We start from the raw sequence: 12,162 nt of genomic DNA on the forward strand, positions 1-12,162 counted from the left end.
CTTTCCCCCATGCCAGTTGTTCTTTCCTTTTGAGCATTTTCTTTCCCTTTCACAATATCTATTGTGCCTTTTGGATCTTATTTACTCTTTCAATTTCTTACACTAGGGAGACAGTATGATGTTTGCACATGCAAGTTTTAAGAAGGAAACAAAAGGTAACATAACATGTCTAAAGATGCTAAAATAGCAAGGTGCTTTTGTCCTTCTGAAGGCAGGATAAGAGAAACTAAGGGAACCAATCTGATAACAATGGCACCAAAACAGGGCTCCCTGCTTGGTGAGAAGCTAGATCCATGGGACTGGGTTTCTGTGAGGTAAAGGAAAAGCTTTATTGCTCAATCAGCTAGCAAGGAGGCCAGGAACTGGGCAAAAGCTCATCTTCCTCCCTGATGCATTGCTAGTGGAGGACGATGGGACGGAGGAGGAGAGAAGCTGTTTGTGGGTGGAGAAGGAAGGTGAGGGTCTTTCTGCATGGGGCTAAGTAATGCTCATGCCTCATCAGGGAGAAGATCTTTCTTTCTGGGGCAGTTACACTCTCATGGGGGAGTTCAGAGATGTGACACCGGAAGGACATTAACCAGATAAGCTGGCTTCTGCCATGTCTATTCTTGAAGAGCCAGTCCTTGGGTGCATTCTGGAGGTTTTTGCTGAAAGAAAACTTAAGAAAAATTGTTATCTAAGGAACTTATATCCAAGGATGTCCATGAATTAACCAATTTCAATAACAAGAAAATAGGTAAATCATATAAGGGAGGAAATAAAAATGTGAGGCTATAGCTCACTTACCTGGCATGCACAAAGCCCTGGGTCTCGTCCTTAGCATCACCAAAATCAAACCAAACTAAAAGTTCTCCTGGATGTCTAGGAGACAATCTCCCGGGCTTGGGAGACAGTTACACAGGTTGTATGACGGAGCAGAAAGTCTTACAGATGCACAAGGCGCAGCTAATGACGGTGTGAGAGTGAAGTCAGAGGAACAGGTGGCAACTGGAGCCTGTGCCTCTCAGAGGATTCTGCAGATAAATATGGCACCGTGTTGGCTAGGCTGGGCTTGTCCTAATATGGCAGTCACTTTCCTGTCCCTGAGACAAAATACCCAGTACCCACACAATGGAAAGGAGGAGAGGTTTATTTTGCTTCATGTTTGCAGTCCGTGGTCAGTCAGCTCCAAGGCAGAACCCACATGGGGGAAAGTGCTGGTCAGAGGACAGCTGCTGATCTCATGGCAGCCAGAAAGCAGAGTGAGGGGAGGAGTAGGGGATGGAGATACATCCCTCCAGCTCAGCTCACTCCTAGTGAGGGCCTTTCCAACCAGACCCCCTCCTACCAGCACGTTCAGGTAGGGATTCATTAGTAGGTGAGTCCACCAGTGGGTACAGCAGCTCCATGATCCCCTCCTCCACCCTCTGACAGTTCCACTTCCGAACACATGAGATCAGGGAGACATTTTTGATCCAATAGCATGAGACAGAGGGACAGCTGGCATTGCCTCCCATCCGAGGTGGTCCTCCTGTGCTTGGTGGCCTGGAACATCATTATGATTTTCATCACCTACCATGTCTGTGTCATAACAAGGGTGTGCTTATAAGCCTGAGAAGGAAGACACATGATTTCTATAGAATGATTTTAAGGCTTTGCAGTTAGACTTTCTTAGTTAGACTAGGAAGGACAGCAGATGATGATGTCAATATTTTCAAAGTTCTCATGAGGGACAAATATTTTGCATCTGGAAATGAAGTGACAAAAGAATGACCTCGACAAAGGGATTTCATTCGATGGAAAGATATATCCTGGTCAAAGCTACAAGCTATGAGAATTTTTCTGAAGAATTTGAAGCCACTCAGCAGGCACCAAAAGGAAATGCTAAGGTTAAGGGCAATGACATAACCTTTAAAATGCAAGTAGTATTGGTTAAGATAATGAGCCTAAAGCTCCCGCCACAAAGGACATGTTGGAATACAGTATTCTATTTTCCTGAAAAAATACTGAATAACTAAATGATAGGCATTGCATTTGGAGAATGTCAGAGCCTGGTGACATGACCTGTCAGTTCACCCAAGCCCCCAAGGGGAGGAAGCGCCAGAAGGAAGACTACAATGATTCAGTTGCTTAATTGAACTCTACGAACAGTCTACGTTAGCAGTAGTTCTTTGGGTTTTTTTATGCTTCTTGGTCTGCTTAGGTAAAAAGCTACTTTGTGTCAGAATCCTCTGCTCTATGAAATAATGAGGACATGTTGTTCTCAAAAGATACCAGGAAATGAAACTAGAGACAACTCTGTGGTCGAACAAATTAGGTAACATTTCCAGGATTGTAGATTGACTTCTCTGGCACTGACTATTCGAAATTTTGGCCTGGTTAAAATACTTGATAGATGAAGCTTCCTTCTCCAGTGCAGTGGTGGCCGGCCCCTGCAAGTACTTGGTCATTTGGGGTGAGGACAGGACCCTAGGTAACAAATACAATCACTAACATGCAGCCCACACCTGAGGAAGGAGCTGTACTGCTGCCCTGCCCTGTGTGTAAAATGAGAATGAGAAGATAAATTAAAGGATCTGTTTATTTCACAGGCCTGGATTCAAATCTCAGCTAGCACAAGCGAGCGTTCCTCATATTTGTTCCTTACCGTGCTGCTGGTCCCCTCCTCCCAGAGCATGCCTCCCCTCAGGGGACCTCCTGCCTTTGGCTCCATCCTTCCTTCCCCCTCGTGTTCTGTCTCATTCCCTTCTGTGCAAATACTATAGCCTAAGGCCTTCTTCCCTTGTGTCTCAGGCTCACTAAGGGTGTCAGAATCCAAAGTGATCTTGTCCTAGATGAGTCTCCACCCAGGTCTCTTTCCTAGCCTTCCTTGAACGTCGCCCTGGTTGAATGGCATTATTCTATCTAGGGCGGCCCACACCCACTGACAGAAAACCACAGGCCACAAAGGGCTGTGTCATTCACGCCAATTTAGGACAGCTCAGGACTGTCAACCCCGCGGAGGGGCCAAGATCACTGCATCATGACCCAACTCCTCTCTCGGCCACATCCTGCTCCCCTCTTTCCCTCCACAGGGTTGGTCCCAGGACCACTCCCCAGTACCCTCCTGCACACTCACCCATCTCGGAGTCTCTCTCAGGAGCCCAACCTCTGCTGTTCTAGATGAGATGGACCATGAGCCACACACATAGATGTAGAAGCTCCACAAGAACTGGGCATGGTGGTACTGCTTATAATCTTGGTACTAGGGAAACAGAGGCAGGAAGATTGTGAGTTTGGGGCCACCTTGGACTACATAGCAAAACTCAAAAAGAAAGAAAGAAAGAAGGAAAGAAAGAAAGAAGGAAAGAAGGAAAGAAGGAAAGAAGGAAAGAAAGAAAGAAAGAAAGAAAGAAAGAAAGAAAGAAAGAAAGAAAGAGAGAGAGAAAGAAAGAGAGTGAGAAAGAAATTCAACAAAGTTGAAGAGGATAAAACCAGCCTTGTGAGTTGCTATGAGGACTAGATGCATTAATATGTGTGAAATCCCAAACTGTGACCAGCTAGTTGTGAATTTTATATAAATCTTTGGCCGTTCCAATGTTCACTCTAATTGCAGTGTCATGCATTATTATTACTCATGCTCTAAGGGCTGAAAATCCTTGAATGAGACTTACTAGTAAGAGCAATTTGTGCGATTTCTCAGCAGCATTTGCAAGCTTATCCTGAGTGTATAGGATGTGAAGCTTCTGGAAAAACCAGAACTCAGTGTGAAAGTCCACTGTGAGCAGTGTGTTCACAACAGAAGAAATGATCATCTTTCCTGTGCTGGTCAGATCGTACCTCCTTGGGTGTAGCTTCCTGCACAGGAGAGAAGCTCCAGGAATGGCCGGGATGGAGGGGAGCAGGTGTCTGTGATTCTCAGAATAAGCTGCCCCTCAGTTTTCTCCACACTACCCCCAAGTTACTAAGTCATCTCCCTGGCCAGCTCCTGTACCTCCTTCCAGCCTCCTTGTGTGTCTCCTCCTGAAAGCATTCCTTCACTTCACTAAAGACCTGACCAGCTGCTTCTTTTATCTTCAAGACTACGTGAAGGTTTAACTAGCCAGGTTTGCATGTGGGTCTGATTCATTTCCTTCCTGTTTGGACAGGTGAAATATTCGGTATACTATTCTCACAGTTCTGCCCTAACAAACTGCCATAACCTTTACATGACTTTACATGACAGAAATATATCTTCTCACAGTTCCAGAGACCAGAAGTTTGAAATGAAAGTGCAGGCTGCCCAGGCTCCTTCCAAAAGCTCTATGGGAGGATCTTCCTTGCCTCTACCAGCTTTTGGTGACTCCAAGGGTTCCCTGCCTTGGGCAGCAGGACTCCAGTCTCTGCCTGTCTTCTGTGGATCCTCACACTGCTCTGCCTGCCAGGATTTCTCCTTCTCTCTTCTCTGAGAAGAGCATCTGTCATTGGATTCAGGATCCACTTTAATCCAGGATGAGCTTCTCTCAAGATCCTGATTTTAACTACATCTCCAAAGATCCAAATAGGGTTACATGCACGGGTCCAAATTTGCAGCTGGTATAAATGGATGCACTGCATATAACTGGTAGGTCCACCTCAGAAAGAACGTGGGTCTGCAGAGGGCAGTTCTAGAGGGAATGCAAGGAAGAGAAAATCCCAGAAAACATGTGGAGGAGAGTTAGGTGGACTTTGCTGGCTGACCAGAGAGAAATAAGGTACAAGAGCAGACAAGGAAACCATAGAGGCCCGAAAAGCCTTACACCAGGTGCAGGGAGAGTAGTCAGAAAGCGGAGCTGGACTGTGGAGTGCAGCAGGCTCCATGGGGTGCAACAGGCTCCATTTCTACAGTGCAAGGTGGCCAGTTCATCAGTTCGTGCTTCAGGTCGCCCATGTGCCTAGAGCTCTTCCACCTCTCCTGCAATGTGCGGAGTTCTCTGTGCAGTGAATTCACCTGTGTTGCTTCCCTAAAGAACGTTTGACCAGTCAGTTATGAGTTAATAGACTGGCAGTATTAAGATGCTGATTTATTTTACTCTTTGGGTGAGCAGTGCTGAGCGTCCCACATGAAGGAGAGCTGGTCCCCCAGGCTGGAGGTCTTGCACAATGGGGCCTCTCTTCATGGAAGACTTCAGTACGTAGTGGGTCATCTCCAAATGCAGCAGTCAGCTTGGGAGTGTTGTACACCTCCTTCCAAGGTCAGATCTAAATTTGATGCAAAATAAAGTATTTGGACTTATTATAATGAATAGTCTAGTAACTGTTTGTATGATGGTTGGGAGTTTTATATGTTTTTTAAAAATGTCTCTGGAGTTTGAACACTAACAAAGTAGTTAAAGCAGAGAGACCCAGCAGGGAGGAAACTTGTTAATTCTCTTTGCACTTTGTAAGCATTACAAAAACAACCACACTTTGGTTGCCATGCAGGTAGGTGGCCATTTATTTGCCAGCTTTGCTAGTTTCTCAGAAAATTCTCATGCAGGAAGAGCTCCGCTCCATTCTCCTCCTTCCTTCCACCCTCCCTTCCTTCCGTGTTTCTTAGCTGGCTTCATTTGGAGCTGGCAGCCAGGGGCCGTCACACACTCCACTCTCTCTACAGCGCACTGGCACACCTGGACAGATGTGACTTGAAGCCCTGGGCCTGCTGCCCCCAACCCGCTCACCTGTGCATCCTCCCTGCTCTCAGGCACTGCTTCCTCACCCTCAGCACAGCACTAGGAAGGATGACGGTCCATCTATTCCTGAGGCTTCCTGTGAACCAGAAACAGACAGAGAATTTCAGTTCGATTCTTGGCTTAAAGTTTGAAAGGCCAAAGCTGACTAGAAAGGTCAGAGGGAGCTGCTGGGCTGCTGGGTTCTTGAGGTATCCTGGAGGAAATTGAGGAGGTCCCAGAATATTTCCCGATCCCCTAAGTGGATGGGCCAAAGCCATTTTTTAAAATGTCACAGGGGCTGCCAGAGCACAGAAATGATGCCCATAATCCCAAGTGAGGTGAGACTGAGGGCCTGCTTCTCAGTGCAGGGACAGACCAGAACCTCCCTGGTATCAGATATGAAGGATCTGCACAATTAAATGCCTGGCTCACTATTGTACCCAAACCCAGGCTGGGAGCTCATTTATTTCCAATCTCTCTCTGCACCGTCGTATAAACATTCCTGAGAGCATGCTGGTAGCTGGTACGTGGTATCCTGGGAGAGGAAAAGACGCCCAAGGCCTGCCTTTCATCCAGGGGGACTTATGCGAGGGAAACTCAGACACACACAGGCTCATGTGGGCCAACAGGATGAGACTGCATGGCCCATCTTCCCATATGCCCCAAAGCTTCCTGTGGCAGACGCCTTCTGCCTTCTTCCATGGCTGCTGCCTATTGCTGAGCCCACCGCCTGGGACAGAGCGGGCCAACAGTTATTTGCTGGTTGAATGAATGAATACATTCAAGAGCAACGCAGAAGTATGCAAAAGTACTAAAGGGACTCACAGAAGAAGAGGTAGGGAAGAACAAATAGGAAAGACATGCTTGAACTTGACTCTGAAGAACGCAAAATGTTTTTCAAGATCCAGAGAAAACACAAAGAATGATCTGATCGATGATATGAAAGCATCAGAAAACACATAAATAAATAAAGTATGCCTTGGAGGCCCCGGTAGGGGGGTGGCAGGGAGGCTGCTGAAGCAGGCATCTTGGCTAATTACTGTGGTTAAAACTTGGATTTTCTCCTGCAGCAATGGAGAGCTAGTGAGGATTTTCGAGCAGGGAGGTGACTTGATGTTACCGTGCTAATTAGAAAGGTTGTATGAGGAGAGGGTTGGTTAAGGCCAGGAAGCAGGGGCTAAGACACTGCAAGGAGAAGGAAGACTAAGAGGACCTTACTAGGACGGGATGGCACTGGGCGTCAGCTGGGGTCCTGGCATTGAGAGCCAGTAACAAATTAGCAAGATGGCAATGACAGAGGGAAAGGAAAAGGGAGGGAAGGGAAGGGGAAGGAAAAGGAGGGGAGGGAAGGGAAGGGAAGGGGAGTGGGGAGAGGAGGGTCACGCTTAGTGTCTGGCTGATGTGGAAAACACATGGTGAGCACTGGAACTGCTCCCTAGGAAATGGTCTGACCTGCTGGAGGACCACAGCAGGAAAACACATAGAAAAGAGTGGGATCTTTATGCCCAGAACTTAGAAGAAAAGTCAAGGTGCAGGTGTAGATTTATGAAACAAGTTTGACTCTGGTTGAAAAAGGACAATGAACAAACATAGAAAATAATACAATCATAAAATCAAAAAGGAATAATGGAAAAATGGTAGGAGTAATAATGACACCATTAGACAATGCCCTCATTTTCTAAAGGATCAATGTGCATAGGTGACAACCCGCTGGGAGTTTTATTTATCACATCATATTCTATGGGCTACACACCATTGCCCGGTGAAGAGAGAGCCTCAAGTCGCCATGAGGCTGGGCTTGCAGTCCTGGAGTCATGCGTGCATTCCAGCATCTCCACAGAGGCCCACCGTGGACCAGGCATGGACCCAGGTCCCAGAGAGGCAAATCGGCAAACCTGTGCCCTCACAGAGCTGGAAGTTCAAAGGTCTTGTTGATCCATCGTGCATGGGAGCTATAAGTCAGAGCAGAAGTAACAGGAAAACTCAGCCAAGTGCTGCAAAGGACGGGGATTTCCTTGAGGAAGTAGCACTGCAGCAGAAAGAGGTGCACAGCATGAGTTACAGGTGACATTCATCCCTGATGCCCCTTTTTAGATTGGGTCTTTCAATTTGGGGAGTCTGATTTTTTTTCAAGTCTTTATATGTTCTAGATATAAGACCTTTGCCTGGCTGGGAATTTAGCTCAGCGGCACAGTGCTTGCCTGGCAAGAGCAAGGTCGTGAGTTTGATTTCCAGTACCTGAAAGACCTTTGCCTGTGGGAGAAAGGGGAAAGGAAGAAAGGGAAAAAGAAAAACATATATGTATACACAAGGTAAAGATAGTTACACAGCTAATTTCTCTCAGTTCACTGAAAGGAAAGGTTTCAATGCTTTCAATTGTTTAGACAAGATTCCATGCCTATATCTTGTCCTCTGAATAAGTAGTATGAAGACAGCAATAAGCAGTGTATTTATTATTGTAACGGCCCTACTTGCCTGTTTTAAAATTTTGTTTCATTGTTATTTTTTCAGTCGTTTTTCTCTTTAAAATTAAAAAGGAGTCCTTTTTACTCTGGTGAACAAATTGTTATTGCATCCAATGAGAGGATTTAAAAAATTGAAAACTTTAAAATGGAAAATAGACAAGTTTACAAAGGTTAGTTGTCCCTCAAAAAGTTCATCACACTGCATGTAATGATCCATGAGTAAAGCATAAAGATTTTCTCAGGAGAAAGTGTTTTATGATAATTTACTAAAAGTATCATTATTTTCTTTTTACTTTCTCAGTTTCTGGTCTACTACTTCACAGTTTTCTGTTATGTGGTGGGCTTGCTTTAGTTTCATTATTATTTACTTGGTTTTATGATTATATTTGTGTTCATCTAGAAAATAAAGCAAGTAAGAACTGTTTTTTATATATATAAAAATGAGTTACAGTTGACCAGGAAAAGGGTGCGCGGAGGGGACAGTAAGGGACAGAGCCCTGTGGGAGGGGGCAGAGGGTTCCAAGGATCCACAAGGGTAAGAACCGCCCAGGAGGACAGCAGAGGAGAGACACCATAGAAACAGTGTCCTATGCCTGCCAATGGGCTCGCTGTCTGGAAACACCCGCAAGCATTGGAAAAGCTCTCGCGATGCCTGAGAGGGAGCGGGTGTCCAACTGCGCTCATTAAATGAACTAGGGATGCATAACAGTGATGGTTTATGGTAGTGAATGTGCTCAATGAATTTTAACAAATTAGTTCAATTTAAAGTAGTTCAATCTCTTCATGGAAACCGACTTAGCAAAGTGCCTACGTTCCACAGGAGCTCAGTCCATCTTGCTTAGCTCAGAGCTGCTCTTGCTAAGAAGAACGCACTGACGCGGTTTTATCAAATTCAGCTGACAGAGGAAAACATTCAGCAACGTGCCTGGTTCTCAGTCGCGGTGCCTTCAATACCTCAGCAGCCTTCCATCACCCACGCGGCAGAACTAAGATGGGCTTCATTCGACAGAGGAGACAGGGACTCCTGGAACTTTTGGAAGACACCAGGGTCACTGTGAGGAGGCAGCAGTGGCCAAGACCTCCTCTTGACTGGGGTGTTAACTCCACCCCACACTGCTGCCCCTGTAAAATACGGCTCCTACATTTTAAAAAGTGTCCATTAATTTCACTGCTTTTAATACAAAAAAAATTTTTTTTGCATCCAGTGGAAATGCAAGGAGAGATTCAGAACTGTGTGCAAGGCATTAATTACTTAAATCTGACGGGGTGGTTGTTTCTATGAATGAGTGCACCTAATTAATTTTTCCCCCAGCTCCTTGCTATTTCCCAGTTATAATCTATTTTCTTTCCTTCCAGGGGCAATAAAAGGACAACAAAAGAAGGATCCAGTGATTTGAAATTCCAGAACTTCACTCTGCCAAAAATGAGGTCAGAATATTTACTTGTTTATTAATAGAGGAGTGAAAAATTTAATCTTGTGGCAAATAGACTGACCAACACACACACACACACACACACACACACACAGCATTTTTAGGAGGAAATTACACCACTGGTCATGATGTTCAGGTTGACTCAGAGACCAAGGTGCAGGAGGAACTTCACATGCGCTGGACAGCCTGTATCTGTATACGATACAGACCACAGCTGAGAAGCTCCCACAGTTTCCCAGGCTGGGCAGTTTATGTCTCCCCGCATCTCTGTAAACAGCCAGAGAGCCACTGCGGAAAGGCACTTGTCCCCTGCTAGTGAATGATAAGGATTACGGATCACAGATCAGGCCACAAGTCCACTTCAGGGTTTCACAGCCTGCAGACAGGAGAGAGCTGACTGGGCCTGCTGTTATTGTCCTTATTTCTCCAGTGAGAAAATAATTTACTGAGCAGCTAGGACATCAAGACTTTCATACCACACTGAAAATTCTGAGACAAAAAAAAAGCCCTACCCTCCAGCAGCTCACAGACAAGCCAGAAGCTCAGTACTGTGGGCTAACTTGATGAAATCACTGACAAGGAACCAGACCCAAAGTCAGATCCTGCTCTTCACTGGCCAGCAAAGCTACACTGGGCAACAACCTAATGTAGAAAGCTGGGGTTCCCCACACCCAGCCAGGACTCCCTCTGAGCCTGCCCGGGGTGGTCTTTCGGCCCAGTGATGCCTGAGGGCTCCTTCCCTGTCGCCAACCCTCACATCCCAAGTTAGTTTAACACAAGTCAGTCTACCAAGCACCCTCAGGACCGACTATGTCCGGGCACTGGGAGCAGTCTTGGGACCCTGGGACAGACACGCTAGAATAAATATTTTCCTAAGCAGGGTGAAGGCAGAATACTGACATTATTTTTCCTAAACTGCGTGAAGACAGAACACTCACATTATTTTTCAAAGCCACTTTAAGCAAAGGAAAATGTGTGGCTATTCTTAGACTTCTTTCATGTTTACATTAAATACATTTGAATAATGCATTCAAGTCCATTTTTCTAAAAGATGAGAAATAGAAGGGTTAGAAGCCTTCCTTCGAATGAAGAGGGTTGCAGCAATTAAGCCCATCCAAGTAATATTTACAGTTACACTGGGAAGAGAAAAAGACAGAGAAGAGCAATGTTTCTTCTCCACAGCAAATTATTTCAGGATGTGTCATAGCATGCTTAGGATATATTAAAGAGAGCAACAGACCATGTTTCTGCAACCTGTTCCAAACCATTTACAAATCCCCAATTTTTTTAAATTGCATATACATACAAATCTCTGCACCATTGCTTATTTTATAATGAAAGTATTATATGAATATAAATTAGCACTTGAGATATATAAATCAAGTCAAAATATCTGAAAACTACATATGTGGGCTACCTTACCTTAATAACTATTACACTGACAATATTCATTCCCCATGGAAATAACAGTTACCAGCGCTGGGGATGGCGTCGGGGAGCAGTCAGTGTCACAGTAGAGGGCAACACATAGTCCTGGAATGAAACCTCAGCTGTCGTGCTTGCCAGCCCTGCAGCCTGGGATAGCTGCGTCCAGCCCAGCACCTTGTGTACTTTAGAAATGGGATTTGGAAAAGCAGGGTCTGGTTTATCACAGAATGCCCAAGCCCACAGCAGTGCCTGTGTTTGGGGTGCTTGGATCACGGTAGGTTCCCAATAAATACCACAGGCTGACAGTCACTGAATGCCTCCTAGGTGCTAGCTGCTAACTTAAAACCTTAGTAAGTAGCCCTTGCTGGGTCCTAACAATTACTCTTATGAGTCTCCCTTCCACAGCAGAGAGAAAAGGCAGCCTAGAGAGGGTAAAGAAAGTTTCCTGTGGTTCCCCAGCTGGTTGTGGTATAGCAGACATCAAGCACAATTATTAACACTGATATGGACAACCATGCCAGCGCTCCCCACCATTGCCCCTTCGGCAGTGTCACATGGTGTCATGGGCTCAGATGCGTGTGATACACAAAGCAAAGCGCTAGCTGAGCGCAAGAGCCCACTCAGAAGATACGGCCCAGGAGGCTTTCCAAGAAAAACAGGTCATTTCCACATCCGGTATCCGGGATCTGACACTAAGCATGTGCAGACACTGTCCCGGTCCTCATCCTCTAGTCAATGCAGTCTAACAATCGTTTGTGTAGTGTTTACCGTGAGCTAGGTATCAAAGTCTACAGGAGGGGTTGCAGGTGATTTGCACACACCACACCATTTCTTATAGCAGCTTGCAGGTCTTGAACTCTGGGACGGGCACAGGGAGCCGACGCTGAGAGAATCCGTATATGTCTGAATTGAGTTTTCCAAGGGAAGAGCTGCTACAGAGCAGCCACTACCCACTCCTGCAGGCACAACGCATGCACATGGCTGTAGGCTCTGAGGTCCCGCCCCTGCCCCCCTACGGCCTGGCTCGCCCCTGAGAGGAGAGCGCTTCTATTCGTGCACGAGGGCGACCTCTGCTGGCCCCTGCACCCAGGCACACAAGGGAGCCAGACTCTGCCCTCCCTGACTTAGGCTTTCCCTGGCCTGCTGCGACTTCACAAAGCGGAAACGCCCCTCAGAGCCACTTCTGGCTCTGGCCCACTTCACTAAGCA

The 12,162-nt window shown here is 46.1% G+C and overlaps 1 protein-coding gene across 3 annotated transcripts in view; it reads left to right on the forward strand.

The window, feature by feature from the left end:
* The window catches only part of Clnk (cytokine-dependent hematopoietic cell linker), a 209,012-nt gene that overhangs the window by 117,747 nt on the left and 79,103 nt on the right, over positions 1-12,162 (forward strand). For all 3 annotated transcript variants that reach the window (XM_013508541.1, XM_013508543.1, XM_013508542.1), the window contains exon 3: positions 9,449-9,520. In XM_013508541.1, coding sequence (XP_013363995.1) covers positions 9,449-9,520 — 72 coding nt within the window. The remainder of the gene's footprint in view (positions 1-9,448; positions 9,521-12,162) is intronic.

Source organism: Chinchilla lanigera, unplaced genomic scaffold (assembly GCF_000276665.1).
Source record: "Chinchilla lanigera isolate Chin_1 unplaced genomic scaffold, ChiLan1.0 scaffold00148, whole genome shotgun sequence".
Classification (NCBI taxonomy): Eukaryota; Metazoa; Chordata; class Mammalia; order Rodentia; family Chinchillidae; genus Chinchilla; species Chinchilla lanigera.